This window comes from Phoca vitulina, unplaced genomic scaffold (genome assembly GCF_004348235.1).
Source record: "Phoca vitulina isolate PV1807 unplaced genomic scaffold, GSC_HSeal_1.0 scaffold16, whole genome shotgun sequence".
Classification (NCBI taxonomy): domain Eukaryota; kingdom Metazoa; phylum Chordata; class Mammalia; order Carnivora; family Phocidae; genus Phoca; species Phoca vitulina.
This window is the reverse complement of record NW_022589719.1, coordinates 29,655,099-29,675,099: the sequence shown is the minus strand read 5'-3', so window position 1 is coordinate 29,675,099 and position 20,001 is coordinate 29,655,099. Positions and strand designations below refer to the sequence as shown.

The following is a 20,001-nucleotide window of genomic DNA, read 5'->3' as shown; positions in this document are numbered from 1 at the left end:
GTGGCCTCGTCATCCCCGCAGGCTTCGATGAGGACCCGCAGGACCGCCGGAATCGCAGGTCGAATGAAAGCCTTTTGATCACCGTGCTGTGGCGGCGGCTATCCCTGTTCAGCCGTCGGGGGTCAAACAAGAGGCAATCAGCCCAGAATCAAAAGCAGGGGTTACAGGAGAGCAACCGGGAGGGGATCCTGGAGGAGCCGGAGAAGGGGTGACCCCAGCCCTGCTCTCAGTCTGCCCCAGCCTCCAGAGAATAAAGTTTCTAACGTGTACCTGCCCGAGTGCAAGCGCCTCCGCTGCCGGTTCTAGGCACACCCGACGCGGGGACCGCGGAGGTGCGGGCTCTTTAAGGCTCCTCCCCTGGGGCTGGCCCAGCCCCCTGGGCCCCGGCTCTAGCTCCTCGGGGGCGGGGTTACGGGCGGCCGAGCCAATGGGAGGATGGAGCCGTTCTGGCGTTTGGGTGGGAGGGCGTGTCTCTCGGGCCGCTGTGCTCCAAAAGGCGTGGCACCGCCCTCTCGTCACCGGGGGTGGGGTTATGTGTGGGTGACGTGGCGGCTTCTACTTTGGTCGGATTTCGGCGGCTACAGCGCTTGGGGAGGAGGCGGTGACCATCCGGGAGACTGTGGCAGTGGTGGCGGCGGCAGGCGGCAGAGAGGAGGTAGGACTCGCTTTAGGAGGGGTCTGGCCGCCGTGTCCGCTCCGGGCAGCGGCTTTCCGGGGGCGGCGACGCGGGGGGAAGGGAACCTGGGGCGAGCGGGCAAGTCCTGCCGGCCCGGCTCGGGGTGAGGGAATACTTCGCCGTCCAATCAGGAAAGCCCCTGTTGAGAAAGACGTGGGCATTAGCTAATCAGTGATTCCAGTCCTCCAGAAGGCGGTACTTGGGCGGGGGTGGGACTTCCTGTTTCAAATAAACACCCAGAGATTTTTTTCCCCCCTCCGCCCACCGAAGTGTGTCCCCCTCAGGGGGTCCGTCACCATTTCTCCCTCAGGAGTCGAAGGGATCCGCGGATACGAGAGGGCCTGGTTAAGGCCTGGGGCAGTTGCACAGTCCGGGCTGGCGCCTCGGGGCCACGGGACCTGCCTCTGGCCCTGCCCCCGCTTCACGGCCCCCGGCCCGCGCTCTGGCCGCCGGAGCCAAGTTGGTAGAGTCTGAGGAGCGGGACGGATCGGGCGGGAGAGCGGAGCCCTGCCCGCCGTGAGCCGGCCCCAGGATCTGCGGGTGGCTTTGGGCGCGAAAGCCCGTGCCAAGTGCAGAAGGGGCCCGAGAATTTACTGGTGGGGGGGGTGGCGTGGGATTTGCGGGGAAGGAGGCTGCCTGGGGAATGACACTCTCCCCTCCACAACAGTCCGAGGTTATGCGTCTCAATGATCCCGCGGAAACGCTACGGGTCTAAGAACACGGATCAGGGTGTCTACCTGGGTCTCTCAAAGACACAGGTCCTGTCCCCTGCAACTGCTGGCAGTAGCAGCAGCGACATCGCCCCTCTGCCCCCCCCAGTGACCCTGGTCCCTCCCCCTCCCAACACCATGTCCTGCCGGGATCGGACCCAGGAGTTCCTGTCTGCCTGCAAGTCCCTGCAGAGCCGTCAGGTAAGGACCAGGAGTGGGAAAGGCAGGAGTGAGCCTTACTGAAATCTGGGAGAGGCTGTGCTCCAGCACCGTTAATTGACATAATTTGGGGGGGTGACCTGATGGAGAACTGATGCAGCTTGGAGGGGGCTGTAGGATCTACTGAGCAACAGGAAAGGAGTGGGTCAGTTATCTAGAGACAAGGACCTAGACTCTTTTTTGAGAAATTCCACCAGAGGGTAGGGTTGCTACTCTTTGAAGGAATATCTCAGGATGAGAGGTGGCTGCAGTATATTTGGTTTGGATAAGGAACAGGTTCTAGGAAGAGCCTTTAGCTCAGAGACAGGCACTTTGAATTCTAGTTGCAGAATAATCCTACCATAAGTTTGCTCTGTGGCCACAGGAAAGTTAGTCTAGTTGGGCCTCGGGTTTTTTGGGAGGTGTAGGGGGGTTTTTTGTTTTAAAGTAGGCTTCATGTCCACTGTGGAGCCCAGTGCAGGGCTTGAACTCATGACCCTGAGATCAAGACCTGTTCTGCGATCAAGAGTCAGAGGCTTAACCAACTGAGCCACCTAGGTGCCCCTGGGCCTCAGTTTTTACATCTATAAAATGAAAGCAGTTTTTTTGATAAGTAGTTTTTTTCAAAATTACTTTGGAGTGCTTTTTTACAAATTAGATTCCCTTGTTTTAATCCAGACACCCTGAATCAAAGTGGGACCTGAGTGACTGTAATTTTAAATATTTTTACTGCTCAGCTCTTAACAACTGCTTTTCTGTATGATCTCCAAGAGCTTTCCAGTTATCCTCTTTGATTTCCTGACTGGAGAAATAAAATGGTAATAGTGCCTATCATTTATTTAGTGGTTACAATGTAGGAGGTATCTAACTAAAATACTTTATAGCCCTTGTGTTGTTTAATTTTGGCAACAACTATAGGAGGTGTGTAGATTGTCTCCATTTTATGCAAGAGGAAACAGATTCAGGATGGTTTAAGTCACTTGCCCCAAACCTCCCAGCTAATAAGTGGTGGAGTCAAGATTTAAACCTGGGTCTCCCCATGTTCAAATGTGAGCTCTAAGTGACTACTACTGATAAAAAAAGATCGTCTGGTGGAAGTACTAGGGAGAATTTTAGTGGACACCCGAGGAACAGTGAAAGCTGGAAATGGGGAGGGGGACTAAAGTGTCACCTCTTGATGTTGCATTTCAGAATGGAATCCAGACAAACAAGCCGGCTCTGCGTGCTGTCCGGCAGCGTAGTGAATTTACCCTCATGGCCAAGTAAGTTGAGAGAAGTTACGTGGTGGGGTGCTGCAGTGTCTGGGGATCAGTAGGCTTGCCTCGGGTGGCCTTGGCTGTGAGGGAGGGCCGCGTCGGTTTTGCTGGAGCTAATGTGGGAATAGGCCCTGTCCTGCCCTTTCCCGTGGTGCTCTCACTAATGCTCGTTTCCAGGCGCATTGGGAAAGACCTCAGCAACACATTTGCCAAGCTGGAGAAGCTGACAATCTGTGAGTGTTCTTGGGGTCTTTCAGAGATGGGGCAGTGAACCAGAGAGGGCTGAGGAACCGTACTCCCTGAGCCTTGTCTTTGACCTCCCCCATCGTGGCCTCATTTGTCTCTGCAGTGGCAAAGCGCAAGTCCCTCTTCGATGATAAAGCAGTGGAAATCGAAGAGCTAACTTACATCATCAAACAGGTGAGCTGCTAGCTATCAGGAACTAGCATTCCAGTCAGATCACTCTGATGAGTTCCCGTTATCATGGGGCCCAGAGTAAGTTTCTAGAGCCAGCCCCAGACATCCTGCTCATCCATTGAGTCAGTGGACACTGATTGGTTATCACCTGTGTACAGAGCACTGCTGGGCACTTGCCTCGCAAACTTGAGGCAAGATTTCCGCCTTCGGGGCTTATTGTCCACAGGAGGTGTCCAGTCCCACAAACTCATACTTACAGTGAGGAGAAGGCGAGCGGTCTAGACCTTACGAAAAGATGAATGAGACAGTTTGGGGACACTGATTTTATAGATTTTATAGAGGGAGTGAAATCTGAACTGGTTTCAAGGCTTGCATAGGGGCAGTGGAAGAACATTCCAGATTTTATAGAGGGAGTGAAATCTGAACTGGTTTCAAGACTTGCACAGAGGCAGTGGAAGAACATTCCAGACAGAGGAAACAGTGTGCACAGTGGCCTAGCTTTTAAAAGAGAAAGTTGAAGTCTGTTCAGATGTTATTTGCTCAGGGAGGCCTATCCTGAGCATGCTGTTTAGTACTTCAGTGCTCAGACCTGTGATCTCCCTTCCTTCCTCTATTTTCTTGTTACAGCACTTGATACTTTCTAACATTCTCTGTCATTGACTTACTTACATTTATTGGTTTTGTTCCCTCCCCTCTACCTCATCCCCCCAACCCCCAAGCAAAGAAAAAAAAGTGTAAGTGCCACAAGAGCAGAGATTATTTTTTTTCTTTCTGCTTGTTCCCTGATGTATCCCCAATGTCTGTAATAGTGTCTGGTATAGAGGAGGTGCTCGCTATTTGTTGATCGGATGACTGGTCGGCAGGAGATGAGGCTGGGGGGCGCCTGGGGGGCTCAGTCATTAAGCATCTGCCTTCGGCTCAGGTCATGATCCCAGTCCTGGGTCTGAGCACCGCATCGGGCTCCCTGCTCCGTGGGAAGCCTGCTTCTCCCTCTCCCACTCCCCCTGCTTGTGTTCCCTCTTTTGCTGTGCCTCTCTCTGTCAGATAAATAAATAAACTCTTTAAAAAAAAAAAAAAAAGGAGATGAGGCTGGGAAGGTAGGTTGGTGCTGGTTGTGAAGATCATTGTGGGCCTGGGTAAGGAGCATGGACTCACTGAATGCCATAGGCTGCAAGGACGATGAGAATCTGGATTCTAAGTCTGTCTGAAAGACCCCTGTATAGTTGTAGCAGAATCTGTACAGTTGTGATTCCTCCTCCTCCCAGCACAATGGCGTGAGAATAAAACGTGAAGTTGAATGACCGCAGGGGGGAAAAACCAGCCCAGAGCATGGCTGGGCAGAGAGGCTAGGGAGGAAACTCTGCTGCTGTCGGTTGTAAAGGGACGGTGACCCTAGCAGAGGCTGGGCCAGCCGTGACATGAGGCGCCGTGCGGGGTGGAGGAGAGAGGACACCATGAACTATTGGGGCGCTGTTGCGTAGGCTATGAAGAACCACTGCCTGGATTCAGACAGACGAGTTCAAATCCCAAGTCCACTGACTATGGTGTAATGTTGGGTAAGCCACCTAACTACTCTGAGCTTCAGTTCCCTAATGAATAAAAGGGGGCTAATAACAGCACCTGCCTCAGAGGGTGGTTGCGGGGATTCAGGTGTTTGTTTTTGAAGTCACATTATTGAGTGACTTATAGCTACCTGGTTCTGGGGGATTCAGCAGTGAGCAAGACAGATGTGGTACCTGCCCTGGGGAATTTCTTTCCTTCCTTCCTTCGTTATTTATTTACTTTTTTTTTTTTTTTTTTTTTTGAGAGGGTGGGGAGGGGCAGAGAGAGGGAGAGCGAGAATCTCAAGCAGGCTCCATGCTCAGCACAGAGCCCAATGCAGGGCTCAGTCCCAACCCTGAGATCATGACCTGAGCCAGAATCAAGAGTCGGATGCTCAACCGACTGAGCCACCCACGCGCCCCAGGAATTTCCTTTCTGAATGGGTGAACAGACACTAGACAAGTAGATAGAAAAAACAATTTTAGGATGGTGAATCCTATTAAAGAAACAAGGGACATGAGTTCTTCAGGGTAAGGGCTTACTGTAGATGGAGGTGATCTAGGACCGCCTGTGAGAAGTGGCATTGAGACCTGAATGGTGAAGAAAAAGCCACTCATCCAAAGATCTGGTGGGAGCACTTTCCAGAAAGTGGGAATAGCAAAGGGAAAGGCCCTGAAGGGGGCCACCTTAGTGCATTTGATGAACACAAAGGAGGCCAGTGTGGTTGCAGCACAGCAAGTGAGAAGGAGACTGGGAGGGGATGAGGTCAGGGAAATGGGCAGCGCCAGAGCCTAGAGAGTCTGCATCAGCCAGGTAAGGAGTTTGGCTTGTGTTCTAAATTTAGTGGAAAGCTCTTGGGAGATTTTAAGCAGAGGGATGACATGCTCCGTTTCTGGTTCAAAAGCTCACTCTTTTTGCTGTGTTGAGGGTGGATTGTTGAGGGCAGGCTGTAAGAGGAAGGCCATTTAGGAGGCTCTTGGCGAATGTTGAGAGAAGGTGACGATATGGTCTAGGGTAGGTTTAGTAGAGAAGGAGGTGAGCTGGGTTCTCTGTGGGCTCCCGCTAGGCTCTCTATGGATTAAGGGGGAAAGAGAGGAATTGAGGATGGCTCTCCAGTGTCTGGTCTGAGCAGCTGGTGACTGGTGGTGCCATTTACCAAAATGGAAAAGGAGAGAGAAGGGGGAACAGCTTTTGGCGGGGAATTAGGAGTTGTCTTCTGTGTTAAGTGTAAGGACAAAGAAAGTTGTAAGCTGATTGGCATGCTGTGTGGCACACGGTACACAGATACAAGGCGCTCAGGGCCTGGTAAGCGATCCCTAAGTGATTGTGTTGTGGCATAGAGATGGGTTTAGGCGGTATGAGTATGTGACTTAGAAGCTTCTAGGGGCACCTGGGTGGCTCAGTTGTTAAGCGTCTGCCTTCGGCTCGGGTCATGATCCCAGGGTCCTGGGTCTGAGCCCCGCATCGGGCTCCCTGCTCAGCAGGAAGCCTGCTTCTCCCTTGCCCACTCCCCCTGCTTGTGTTCCCTGTCTCGCTGTCTCTCTCTCTCAAATAAATAAATAAAATCTTAAAAAAAAAAAAAAAGCTTCTAGCTTGGGCACCTTGGTGGGAAGTGGTACCATTTTCTAAGCTAGAACTGTGGGAGAGGAGATTTTATGGGGAGAAACCGTGGAATGCAGTTTGGACGTGGTCCTCTAAAGAGGCTGCATCAGCTCCAAAGGGCCAGACCAGTCAGCAGTGGATATTGTCCATGGGTCTTGAATGGTTGTGGCTGGAATGCTAACTGGGGGGACTATTGGAGGAATTCTAGAAGTTGACTAATCTAGTTTGTCTTCAGCCTGTTCCTTGAACTCACTATTCCTGACCTTTTCTCCCCCCTCCCCCCCAATCCCCTGGGCAAACTTTCTCTGCCACTCCCCGGCTACCTCCTTCGTCTCTCTTGTCTTCCCTGGCCCTTGGCAAGCCAGATCAGGGAGCGGAGGATTCCTTGGTCTGGTGTAGAAAGCCTGGCTATGCTACTTTACCTTCCCTTCTCCTGACAGCTGCATAGGTGCTTTGCTGGTCAGCATGCTCTGGGTGTGAGATTTTGGCCTTCGAAGTAGTTCTGTGGCCACGTGCCTGGCCTCACAGGGTGGAGTTGAGCTATAGGGTGAAGGGGGTAAACAAGTCATTTATTTAGAAATGGATGAGACCAGATTTCGCCTCTTCTGTCTCTACTCAGCAGGGACTGAGCCAGAACAAAGTCCGGAGCTTGGAACATCCCAGCAGGCCCTTCTGGTCCTACTTCAAAATACCCTCACCCCTGCTCATAGCTTCCACTCTGTCCTCCCTGCCAGAGCTGTCCATGTGGGAGAGATATTGGCTGAGGACACCTTGGTTAACAGTTTTTCTGTTGGCTCTCCCTAGGACATCAATAGCCTCAACAAACAAATTGCCCAGCTTCAGGATTTCGTAAGGGCCAAGGGCAGCCAGAGCGGCCGGCACCTGCAAACCCATTCCAACACCATCGTGGTCTCCCTGCAGGTGGGGGAACCTGGGATCGGTGGAGGGGGAGGCAGAAGGGAGAAAGGTGTTGTATTCTCTGGCTGACCCTCTCTCCTTTTTTTCTAGTCAAAACTGGCCTCGATGTCCAATGACTTCAAATCAGTTTTAGAAGTGAGGACAGAGGTAAGAAGAATCTGTGTTAGGAGGAGTAGGAACCGGGGTAAGGGTCCAAGGGGGAAATGGGGAAGGAACAAGTGGAGGGGTGAGGATAACAGCATCCTAGGCCAACAGGAGGGTCTCTCTCTCTCTAACATGCCTGCTTCCCAGAGGCCTCAGGAGCTTTGCATTTCTTCCCCAATCCCAGAACCTGAAGCAGCAGAGGAACCGGCGGGACCAGTTCTCCCGAGCACCCGTGTCAGCCCTGCCTCTGGCCCCCAACCACCTGGGTAAGTCACCGGCAGTGTGGGGAGTCCTGAGGGCTAAGACTCGGTTACTCGGTTACTCGGGCTGTGATGGCATCCTCTAACCCTGTGAGGGCAGGGCTCACTTAGGAGAATGGACAGGCCAGGGAGACGCCAGGATTTCTCTCTCAGAGGTCAAACCCGATCGCTGGCATTCATGATCCGCACTTAGTCTTCCACATTCTCAACTGGCTGAATTCAGTCATGTGAAGTAGAATGACTGTTTCTAATATTTTTATTATTCGTTCACATTCTCTCATTTAATTTTCACCACCGTCCTCTGAGAAAGCCATTATTATTATGCCTTATTTAAAGGGGAGGGAACTGAGGCCCAGAGAGGTTAAATGACTTGTCCAGGGTCACAAGGCTAGTAAGTGCCAGAGCTGGAACTCAAACTCAGAGCATGTGGGCTTTGAACCTGCTTTCAAGTACTAAGAAGTGCCTTTTCTTTCTTTCCCCAGGGGGCAGTGCTGTGGTTTTGGGGGCGGAGTCCCGTGCCTCTGGGGATGTGGCCATTGACATGATGGACTCTCGGACCAGCCAGCAGCTGCAGCTCATTGATGAGCAGGTACCTGGGCTCTGAACCGGGGAGGAGATGCTCCTCTGTTCCCCCCAGTGGGCGGCTAGCAAGTGTTTGAAATGTGCCTTGAGTAGAGTGGCAAGCTAGGAGGGTCCTAAAGAGGCAGGCCCTCCCCTGAGGAAGCTCCTTGTGCTCACGTGCACTCTCTCTCCTCTGAAGGATTCCTACATCCAGAGCCGGGCAGACACTATGCAGAACATCGAGTCCACAATTGTCGAGCTGGGCTCCATCTTTCAGCAACTGGCACACATGGTTAAGGAGCAGGAAGAAACCATTCAGAGGTGAGACTCTCTTTCACCCCAGATAGAAGAGCCTTGTCTTCCCTGTGGGGTGGCATCCTAAAGGTCCCCAGGGACAGCTTGATGCCCTTTGGAAGAGGAGAGTGAATCTGGCCTACCCACAGGATTCATTCAGCAAGTGTTTATGGAGCGCCTGTTTCTTGTCAGGCGCTGTTCTAGGTGCTGCTGATACAGCAGTGAGTATAACAGTGAAGTCTCTGTAGTGTGGTGTGGAATTCAGGAGCATGGGTGAGGATAGCTGTTCGAAAGAGTTGACAAGAAATTTCCTAGTAATGATAAGGTCTATGCGGAGAATTACAGTGGCGTGATGTGTTAAGAAAGGGACTGAGTAGTTCCTATCAGTGGACTCCGACGCTTCTTCCGTAGTTTTGGCTATTGTAGATAATGCTGCCGTGAACATAGGGGTGCATATATCTTTCTGAGTTTGTGTTTTCTTTTCTTTTGGATAAATGCCCAGAAGTGGAATTACTGGATCATGTGGTAGTTCTATTTTTAATTTTTTGAGGAACCTCCATACTGTTCCCCAGAGTCGCTGTATTAGTTTGCATTCCCACCAACAGTGCACGAAGGTTCCTTTTCTCCACATCCTCACCAGCACCTGTTGTTTCTTTCTTTCTTTCTTTCTTTTTTTAAATGCTAGCCATTCTGACAGGTATGAGGTGGTATTTCATTGTAGTTTCGATTTGTATTTCCCTGATGATGAGTGGTGTTGAGCATCTTTTCATGTGCTTCTTGGCCATGTGGATTTCTTCTTTGGAAAAATGTCTATTCAGACCTTCTGCCCATTTTTTAATTAGTTTATTTTATTTATTTATTTATTTGCTGTTGGGTTATATGAGATTTGGATATTCACCCCGTATCGGATAAATGATTTGCAAACTTCTCTCCTTTTCAGTAGGCGAGAACTTTGTTGATAGTTTTTTTCTCTGTGCAAAAGCTTTTTAGTTTGATGTACTCCCATTTGTTATTTTTGCTTTTGTTGCTCTTGCCTATGGAATCAGGTCCAAAAAATATTGCTAAGTGATGTCAAGGAGCCTGCCACCTGTGTTCTCTTCTAGAGTTTTTATGGTTTCAGGTCTTACATTCAAGTCTTTCATCCATTGTGAGTTCATTTTCATGTGTGGTGAAAGCAAGCGGTCCTGTTTCGTTCTCTACATGTAGCCGTCCCGTTTCCCCAACACCGTTTGTTGGCGAGACTGTCTTCCCCATTTATATTCTTGCCTCCTTTGTCGTAGATTAATTGATCATACATGCAAGGATTTATGTCTGGGCTCGCTCTTCTGTTCCATTGATCCGTGTGTCTGATCCGTGTGCCAGTAGCATGCTGTTTTGATGACTATAGTTACGTAGTATAGTTTGAAATCAGGGAGTGTGGTACCTCCAGCTTTGTTCTTTCTCGAGATTGCTGTGGCTACTCAGGGTTTTCTTTGAGTTCATAAAAATAGTGTACTTTTTAATAAGGTCGGATTTAGGCTTACCATTTTACTGTTTGCTTTCTCTTTCTTTTTCGTGTTTTTTGTCCCTTTGTTCCTCTTTCCCTATCTTCTTTTGAACAACTGAAATTTTTTTCAAAATTCCACCAAAAAAATTTTTATTGGTATTTTAGCTATATGTCATTGCCTTTTTTTTTTTTTTTAAAGTGGCTGATCTAGGGATTACAGCGGGCATCACTGGCTCTCACAGCCTACTTTGTATAAAGTGCAAGAACTTTAGGGGTGCCTGAGTGGCTCAGTCAGTTGGAGTCTGACTCTTGATTTCAGATCAAGTCATGATCCTCAGAATTATGAGATCCAGTCCTGTGTTGGGCTCCATGCTGAGTGTGGAGTCTGCTTGAGATTCTCTCTCTGCCCCTCCCCCCTGCTTGTGCGCATGTGCGTGCTTACATGCGTGGACTCTCTCTCTCTCTCAAAAAAATAAAAAACCAAAAAATAAAATGTAAGAACTGTGCAACTCTGTCATGTAGCCTTTATGTTCTAGTTGTCCTATCTATTGCACCTACATACCTTTGAAATCCCATAATCCAGTATTATAATTTTTATTTTACAGAAATTAAGAAGAAAAAATTGTCTTTCATGTTTACTTCTATGTTTACGATTTCCTTTTTTTTTCCTTCCAAATTATTATCTGAATTCTAGTTAGTGGAGCCCCTGGGTGGCTCAGTCAGTTAAGCGTCTGCCTTCAGCTCGGGTCATGATGCCGGGTCCTGGGATCGAGCCCCGCACTGGGTTCCCTGCTCAGCAGAGAGTCATTTTCACCTTCTCCCTCTGCCGCTCCCCCTGCTTGTGCTCTCTCTCTAATAAATAAATAAAGATTTATTTATTTCGGGGAGGGGGTGGGACAGAGGGAAGGGAGAGCAGCAGACTCCCTGCTGAGCATGGAGCCGAAGGAGCCCAACATGGGGCTCTATCCCAGGACCAAGGAGATTATAACCTGAGCCGAAATCAAGAGTCAGCAGCTTATCCGACTGAACCAGCCAGGCACCCCAGTTCTGTTGTTTTACTTTCCTGTTATCTGAACATTTCTTTATTTCACTTTCATTCTCTCTTTCTCTTTTTTGTTTTGTGTGTGTGTAAGATTTAATTTATTTGAGAGAGAGAGAGAGAGAGCATGAGCAGTGGGGAGGGGCAGAGGGAGAGGGAGAAGCAGACTCCCAGTTGAGCAGGGAGACCCAAGTGGGGCTCGATCCCAGAAGCCTGAGATCATGACCTGAGCCAAAGGCAGACTCTTAACCAACTGAGCCACCCAGGTGCGCACCCCCACTTATGTTTTTAAGTAGACTCTATGCCCAACATGGGGCCTGAACTCGCAACCCTTAGATCAAGAGTCGCACACTTCACCTACTGAGCCAGGCACCCCCACCTTCATTCTTGAAGGATGTTTTCCCTGGATATAGAATTCTGGGTTTACAGTTTCACTCTTTAGGCACTTTAGATGTATCACTCTACTGTCTTGGTCTTTCTCATTCTTTTTTTTTTTTTTTTTAAGATTTTATTTATTTATTTGAGAGAGAGAATGAGATAGAGCATGAGAGGGGGGAGGGTCAGAGGGAGAAGCAGGCTCCCTGTTCAGCAGGGAGCCCGATGCGGGACTCGATCCCAGGACTCCAGGATCATGACCTGAGCCGAAGGCAGTCGCTTAACCAACTGAGCCACCCAGGTGCCCCGGTCTTTCTCATTCTTAATGAGAAGGCGGTGGTAACTTTAATTGTGTATGTAATGTGTTTTTCTCTGGCTGCTTTTCAGGTTTTTGTTTCGTTTTGTTTTGTTTGTCTTTGGTTTTCAGCAGTTGACTATTTCAGCAGTCTCCAAATGTCATTTTCTTTGAACTTCTCTTTTTTGGGATTCTCTGAGCTTCTTGAATCTGTACGTTTATGTCTTTCACAAGTTTAGGAAACGTTTGGCCATTATTTACTCAGACTGTGCCCAATTCCTCAGACTGTTTCAGTGTTCTCAGTTCAGTAAGAGGGAGGGCCAGTAGCGGAGAGAGGGGGAGGAGATGTGAGAGGGGGAGGAATCCACACGGCTGCGCGTTCCTGCCCCCTTGCTCTTAGGCCTTAGATCGGCAACGTCCGATCTTGGTTGATCTTTATTTCCCACAGCACCTCTGAGTGCTTTCACCCTAGGTTATTGATCATGTGAGACGGGGTGAACACCTATATTTGCATAAAGCAGGTTTCCCAGTACCAGCCCATTAAGCATCCTCACCTATTTAATTGGGCAAGGTAAAGAAAATAGGCCCTGGCCTCACACTTGGAGATCCTGATTCCATAGATGTGAGTGGACTGGACCTCCAGGAAATTTCCATTTTGTATAAGCTCATAGGGGGTTCTCATGAGCATCCAAGTTTGAGAACCACTAGTTAACAGGATGTTTGTTTGTTTATTTATTCATTAACTATGGTATCAGCCATTTATAAGGTGCTATGAGTCTAGCCATCTTGGTCCTGGAATCAAGAGACTTCAAAAGACTGATTCTTAACCTGGTTCAACTGAGACCTAGGGACCTCCTTACTGGGTTGTTCCATAAACACTGTAGCTCCTCAGGCTGTGATGTATTTTGAATATTAGAATATTATTATAGATTCAGTGAAACAGAATTATAAAAGATATTTGGGTTTGGGACGCCTGGGTGGCTTAGTCAGTTGGGCATCTGCCTTCGGCTCAGGTCCTGGGATCAAGTCCCATGTGGGGCTCCTTGCTCAGCGGGGAGCCTGCTTCTCCCTCTGCCTCTAGCTCCCCCTGCTTGTGCTCGCTTGCTCTCTCTCTCTCTGATGGATAAATGTAAAATTTTAAAAAAAAAAAAAAAGATATTTGGGTTCTTTCTCCATTGCATATGTGTTTTATTTATTTATTTATTTATTTATTTTAAAGATTTTATTTATTTATTTGACAGAGAGAGAGATAGCGAGAGCAGGAACACAAGCAGAGGGAGTGGGAGAGGGAGAAGCAGGCTTCCCGCTGAGCAGGGAGCCCGATGCGGGGCTCGATCCCAGGACCCTGGGATCATGACCTGAGCCGAAGGCAGACGCTTAACAACTGAGCTACCCAGATGCCCCACATATGTGTTTTAAATAGTTAACATTAGGGATGCCTGGGTGGCTCAGTCGGTTAAGCGTCTGCCTTCAGTCCAGGTCATGATCTCAGGGTCCTAGGATCGAGCCCCGCATTGAGCTTCCCGCTCAGTGGTGAGTCTGCTTCTCCCTCTTCCTCTCTCTCTGTTATCTCTCTCACTCTCAAATAAATAAAATCTTAAAAAAAAATAGTTAACATTATATGCATCTGCATGCAACTTTATATTCTAGGCTTCCTTGAAAGAGCGTCTGAAGTATCTTTCAGTGTTAGTCTTCATTTGTTCATTGGTTTAGCAAACATTTGTTGCTGCTGTGAGCTAGTCCTGCTGGATCTGGGGATAGGAAGGTGAAAGACCATTCCGGTCTTTGTGAAGCTCATGTCTAGTAGGAGAGACATACACTGAGTTATAGTTCAGTATGGTAAGGGCAGGAAGAGAAGGAGGTAAGGGAACTCAGACTAGGTACCTCTCCTAGAAATAAAGGATACCAAGCCAAGTTCTGAGGAGGAATGCCAGCCAAAGAAAGGGAAAGGAAAGGCCATTCTACGTTGGGGAAAACCAGCTGAGAAATGAGAAAGGGCTTGGGTGGCTTCCAGGAATGCAGAATTAGTGCACATGGCAGGGGGAGTGGTGAGGGAGGAAGCTGGAGAGGCAGGGCCAGATCACAAAGGACCTGTGTGCTGCAGCAAGAAGTTCATTCTCGGAGAGAACACAGGGAGAAGTAGATGGATGCTGGGGGTGAGGGGAATGAGCTTTGTTCTGGACATGCTGACAGACTCGATGGGACCTCCAAGTGGCATTTGATGTGTGGTCTGAGGCTCAGCAGAGAGGGCTGGGCTAGAGATAAGGACTTGGGGGAGTCAGTGGCCTCCTGGTGAAACCGTGGACATAGACGAGACCATCCAGAGACAGTGGACAAAGTGAGAAAAAGGATAGGACAGATCCCCATGGGTCCAGGAATATGGGGAGAAGGGAAGGATTTGTCCAGGAGGCTGAGGAGGACGGCTAAGGAAGATGAGAAAAGAAAGCGGAGAGAAATGTGTCCTTAGAAGCTGAGGCAGTGGGGGTTTTGGGAAGAAAGGAGTGGTTATTTCTCAGTGCCCCCTGAAAAAGGAAGTGTGAGGCAAGGCTCCAGGGTGTTCAGGGGGCGGCAGGGCTGGAATTAATTGGATCAGTGCAGCAACTTCAGTTGAATGGTTCAGAAGCAATTTTACAGAGGATTGGAAACACAAAAGGGAAATAACAAAAGAGAGAAAAGTTGTGGGCAACTATATGTACAAGAAATTGAGATTTTGAAAGGATGAAATTATTATTGTATTTATTTTTTTAAAAGATTTATTTGAGAGAGCGTGTGCACATGAGGGAGGGAGGGGCAGAGGGAGAGGGACATAGACTCCCCACTGAGTAGGCACCCACCCAAGGATGAAATTTTTTAAATAGACAGACCTTCTGTTTGCCTCCTGCATGCCAGTGGATTGAAATTTGAGCACCCTCTTTAGAAACCACTGATTTAGTCCAAAGTTCTTCAGTATGTAGATTCCTGGGCCCCATCCTAGACTTTCTGAATAGGAGACATGAGAATTTGCATTTTGGGGATGCTCAACAGGTGATTCTTATTTTTTCTAAGGTATGAAAACTGCTGATCTGTTACTCCTTCATTTCCGTTTGCACCCCAATTTGTAAATTACAAAATTTCTAACTAGAGAAGTTGAGAGGGGGACACCTGGGTGGCTCAGTTGGTTAAGCGACTGGCTTCGGCTCGGGTCATGATCCTGGGGTCCTGGGATCGAGCCCCACATCAGGCTCCCTGCTCAGCGGGGAGCTTGCTTCTCCCTCTCCCTCTGCCCCTCCCCCTGTGCCTGTGCTCTCTTGCTGTCAAATAAAATCTTAAAAAAAAAAAAATTTAGAAAAGTTGAGAGGATTGTACAAATGAACAACTATGTTCCTTTCACCCAGATTTGCCCACTTAATATTTTCTCACATTGGCTTTCCCTCTTTTTTTTTTCCTCTGAACCATTTGAAAGTGCAAAGATCATGACATTTTTATCCCTAAAGACTTCAGCACGCACCTGCCCAGAATTGGTATTCTCCTGAACAGCCACGATGCCATTATCATAGCTAAGAAAACAAACAATTCTCTGTCATTACCCAGTACTTAGTCCATATTGAAATTTCCCCAGCTGTTCCAAAAAAAGTGCTTTTAGCTTTTTTTCCTTGAATTTAAGACCCAGGCAGTAGTCACACGTGGCATTTGTTATGTCTCTAAGTCTGCCTTCTGTTTTGCTTCTCGTGACATTGACTTTTCTTCGAAGAGCCCAGTGCCTCTTGTGGAAAGTCCTGCATGTGTATTTGTCCAGTGTTTCTTTGTCATCAGATCTAGGTTGTAGATTGTTGGCCAGCTACATAGGTGGTTATTATCAGTAGGCACTTGATGAGGTTATCCTTTTATTGGTGAAGCCAAGTTTGGTCACTTGTTTAATGTGACCATACAACTAAGTCATCTGTGGAGTGACACTTCAAGTCCATGTGAACGTCAAGCTCCTTAGACCCGTGATGGTCCTTGCCTGATTCATTCGTGACTTTGTGTGTGGCCAAGTGGCAGTTTTCTATTTCATCCCTTCTACATTTATTAGCTGGCATCCTGTAAAGCAGGAGCCTTCTCTCTTTAAACATTACTAGGAATAGGGGCGCCTGGGTGGCTCAGTCGGTTAAATGTCTGCCTTTGGCTCAGGTCATGATCCCAGGGTCCTGGGATCGAGCCCCGCATCGGGCTCCCTGCTCAGCAGAAGGCCTGCTTCTCCCTCTCCCACTCCCCCTGCTTGTGTTCCCTCTCTTGCTGTGTCTCTCTCTGTCAAATAAATAAATAAAATCGTTAAAAAAAAAAAAACATTACTAGGAATAATGGATTTCTTTTTCATATCCGATGTATTGTAATCCATTACCATCATTGTTTTTCATTACAGTCAGATTTCCTAAACCTGGCCACATGGAGCTCCTTTTTTTTTTTTTTTAAGATTTATTTATTTATTTGAGAGAGAGAGAGAGAGTTCACGCATGCGTGCACTTGCAGGGGTGGTGGGAGGGCCTGAGAGGGAGGGAGAGGGACAGGCAGACTCTAAGCTGAGTGGGGAGCCCGATTCAGGGCTCAGTCTCACAACCCTGAGATCATGACCTGAACAGAAGTCAGGCGTCGGACACTTAACCGACTGCGCCGTCTAGGCACCCTGAGACTCCAGCTTCTTTTTTTTTTTTTAAAGATTTTATTTGAGAGAGAGAACGAGCATGAGGAGGGGGGAGAGGCAGAGGGAGAAAGAAAGGGAGAAGCAGACTATCCACTGAGCAGGGAGCTCGATGTGGGGGCTCGATCCCAGGACTCTGGGATCATGACCTGAGCCGAAGGCAGATGCTTAACCGACTAAGCCCCCCAGGCGCCCGGAGACTCCAGCTTCTTTTTTTTTTTTTTAAAGATTTTATTTATTTATTTGACAGAGAGAGACACAGCGAGAGAGGGAACACAAGCAGGGGAAGTGGGAGAGGGAGAAGCAGGCTTCCCGCCGAGCAGGGAGCCCGATGCGGGGCTCGATCCCAGGACCCTGGGATCATGGCCTGAGCCGAAGGCAGACGCTTAACGACTGAGCCACCCAGGGGCCCCAGACTCCAGCTTCTTAATGCTTGTTTCCTTCCCTCTATAATTTTACTTTCTCTCCATAAGACATTCCTTCATCCTCTTCACCGTGCTTTTTCCCTGTTTTCTTCAGCCTTCTCCTTTCCAAGCCACATTTTCTGCCCCCCCCACCCCGTTCTGTCTTCTGCTCCGCACTATTGTGAGTGTCCCACGGATCCCTAATCCCCGCCCCCCCGCCCCGAGTTCCCTCCTTTTAGTTTTCATTCATGGACTCTCATTTAAAATCTGTCTTATGCTAGACTGCATTTACTGTGTATCCGTTTTTGTTAAGCAAAGCCATTCATGATTGCCGAGATGGGCTTTCTTGGGTATGAAATGACAGTTGCACCCACACTGAGAAATGAAATTACAGCCCAAAGGTAAGAAACCTGATACTTTAGTTAGCCACTCTGATACAAATAGGGAATCATGTACAGTCCAGGCTCCTGTGGTTGAAAAATTTTTTAAGTTTATTTACTTATTTAATCTCTCTACCTAATGTGGGGCTCGAATTCATGACCCTGAGATCAAGAGTCGCATGCTCTTCCATTTTTTTTTTTAAAGATTTATTTATTTGGGGTGCCTAGGTGGCTCAGTTGGTTAAGCGTCTGACTCTTCAGCTCAGGTCATGATCTCCTGTTGTGAGATGAAGCCCGGCATCAGGCTTCATGCTCAGTGGGGAGTCTGCTTCAGATTCTCTCTTTCCTCTCCCTGACCCCCTCCCCGGTCTCTCTAAAATAAATAAATAAAATCTTTTTTTGTTAAATTAATTTATTTATTTGACAGAGAGAGAGACACAGCAAGAGAGGGAACACAAGCAGGGGGAGTGGTAGAGGGAGAAGCAGGTTTCCCCCCAAGCAGGGAGCCCGATGCGGGGATCCTGGGATCATGACCCGAGCCAAAGGCAGACACTTAACGACTGAGCCACCCAGGCGCCCCATAAATAAAATCTTAAAAAAAAAAAAAAAAGATTTATTTATTCATGAGAGAGAATGCGAGCAGGTGGAGGGGCAGAGGGAGAGAGAAAGAGTCCCAGCAGACACCCCACCAAGTGTGGAGCCTGACCCAGGGCTCAACCCCAGGACCTGGAGATCATGACCTGATCCACAACCAAGAGTCGGAAGCTCAGCTGACTGAGTCATCCAGGTGCCCCAAGAGTGGCATGCTCTTCTGACTGAGCCAGCCAGGCGCCCCTGGGCTCCTGTATTTGGACAGAGAGTAGTTCGCAGGCCTCATGACAAACTTCTGAGGACCTGGGGCTTGCAGCCACTGGTCCAGGCTTTCCTTTCCTGTTTCAGCTGGATTACCAGGCTCCCAGCTTTTCTGTCCTCACAGCTCACCGTGGTCTCTGCTCCCAGGGCCTCCCTTTGCAAAGGCCCGGATTTGTATTGGGTTTTCAGGATTGCATATGCAGGATGGCCAGGAAATGTTTTATTTTCCTCAGGAGTCTCTCAAGAGATGGCCCTTTCTTTTTCTTTCTTTTTTTTTAAAGATTTTATTTATTTATTTGACAGAGAGAGAGAGACAGTGAGAAAGGGAACACAGCAGGGGAGTGGGAGAGGGAGAAGCAGGCCTCCCGCTGAGCAGGGAGCCCGATGTGGGGCTCGATCCCAGGACCCTGAGATCATGACCTGAGCCGAAGGCAGATGCTTAACAACTGAGCCACCCAGGCGCCCCGAGATGGCCCTTTCTTTGAGGACTTCTCTGTACCCTGGAGAGACATGTTTTCTTAATTGTAGGGTTTTTCTTATCTCCTGACTTCCTGTCCATATCATTAAGTTTTTCTTCCTGTCTCACTCAGAACTGGGATTTCCTGACTGTAATGATCTGTGAGCGTTTTCTCCCGTATTACAAATGCAATATTATGTATTAGACAAAAATCAATAAAGATGAGCAAAAAATTATAATAGCTAACATTTTGGGGGCTCTTAGTGTAGGTTGGGCACTTGGTGTTTGTTAACTCATTTGAGAGGCCGACAACAACCAGAGATGTAGGGTTGGGGTTATCCTCAAATTCCCTCCTTTGCAGTTGAAGAAAGTGAGTCTGGAGGTTAAATGACTGGCTCAGAATCACAAGCTGATAAGTTGCAGAGCTGATCTTCAAACCAGAGCCAAGACTTATTTGTGTTACCCTTCCAGAGCTTTTCCTATACACAGGCATATATACACAAAAATGGGATCGTATTGTATGTAAAATACTTTTTACTCCCATATATTGTGACCATCTTTCCATGTTGGTAAATCTACTTCAACAGCATTCTTTTTAATCCAGTGTCCTTCTGTTTCCTCTTCTTTCGGCCCTATACCCAGGATCGACGAGAACGTGCTGGGAGCCCAGCTGGATGTTGAGGCCGCCCATTCAGAGATCCTCAAGTACTTCCAGTCGGTCACCTCGAACCGGTGGCTCATGGTCAAAATCTTCCTCATCCTCATTGTCTTCTTCATCATCTTTGTGGTCTTCCTTGCCTGAACCCTCTCCACTCTGAGGCACTCCGTGGGGGTTTGGAACCCCTTTGGGAGGGCAGGTGGCCAGTGCTGCCACTGAGCCTGTGCAGGGTGCTTGGGAGAAAGGCCCTGTTTCCCTGGAACTGCTGAGAATGGCCACTGCCCCTGACCCCTAACCCTTTGCCTCTGGCCACCCTGTCCTCCCCTCACCGCCCTCAGGCCCTCGAAACACACACGGTTCTGGATTTGTACTCTGCTGTGAGGTGGCTGGAAGGGAGCAGAAGCCAACTGGGGGGCAGTGGGGGAGGTTGTCTCCACTAGGTAGGAGATTTTTAGAAACTCCCCAGCCTTTTCCAAAGGAAACTTTGGCAGCAAGGGGAGATGATGCCCTTTCCCACCTTCCTGAGAGTGAGGAGAGGAAGTGAAATCGCCCCCCCCCCCAGCCCCCCCGGGACCAACTTTCCCATCTGGGTTAGAATTTGACCTCTTTCTTCTTCCTCTCTCCACCATGTGAAGCAGGGGGCCCTGAGCCCCTCGGCTGCCTGAACAACCCCAACTTTGGCTGCTGGTGACTCTCAATCTGCCAAATGCGCTGCAGCCCGTTTTCTCCCAATTACAGCAAGACTGTCAGCCTCGCTAGCCATGTGGTCATTTCTGGGTGGGAGCGTCGAAGGGCCTTCACAGCCAGTGGAGTGAGCGCA

At 48.8% G+C, this 20,001-nt stretch overlaps 1 protein-coding gene across 4 annotated transcripts; it reads left to right on the top strand.

Moving 5' to 3' along the window:
- Positions 1-523: 523 nt before the first annotated feature.
- Positions 524-19,935, top strand: STX5 (syntaxin 5). Of its 4 annotated transcripts, none has more exons than XM_032414317.1 (11): positions 524-655; positions 1,344-1,587; positions 2,776-2,846; positions 3,018-3,073; positions 3,190-3,260; positions 7,206-7,322; positions 7,410-7,466; positions 7,648-7,729; positions 8,206-8,312; positions 8,484-8,605; positions 19,166-19,935. In XM_032414317.1, exons 2-11 carry the CDS (start codon positions 1,363-1,365, stop codon positions 19,323-19,325), a joined length of 1,068 nt encoding a protein of 355 aa, XP_032270208.1. In that variant the 5' UTR covers positions 524-655; positions 1,344-1,362; the 3' UTR covers positions 19,326-19,935. The 4 variants fall into 4 exon arrangements, with proteins under 4 accessions (XP_032270208.1, XP_032270210.1, XP_032270209.1 ...); XM_032414319.1 differs by having other exon boundaries at positions 533-655; positions 1,496-1,587; XM_032414318.1 differs by lacking the exon at positions 524-655 and adding an exon at positions 723-1,139.
- The last annotated feature ends 66 nt before the right edge of the window (positions 19,936-20,001 follow it).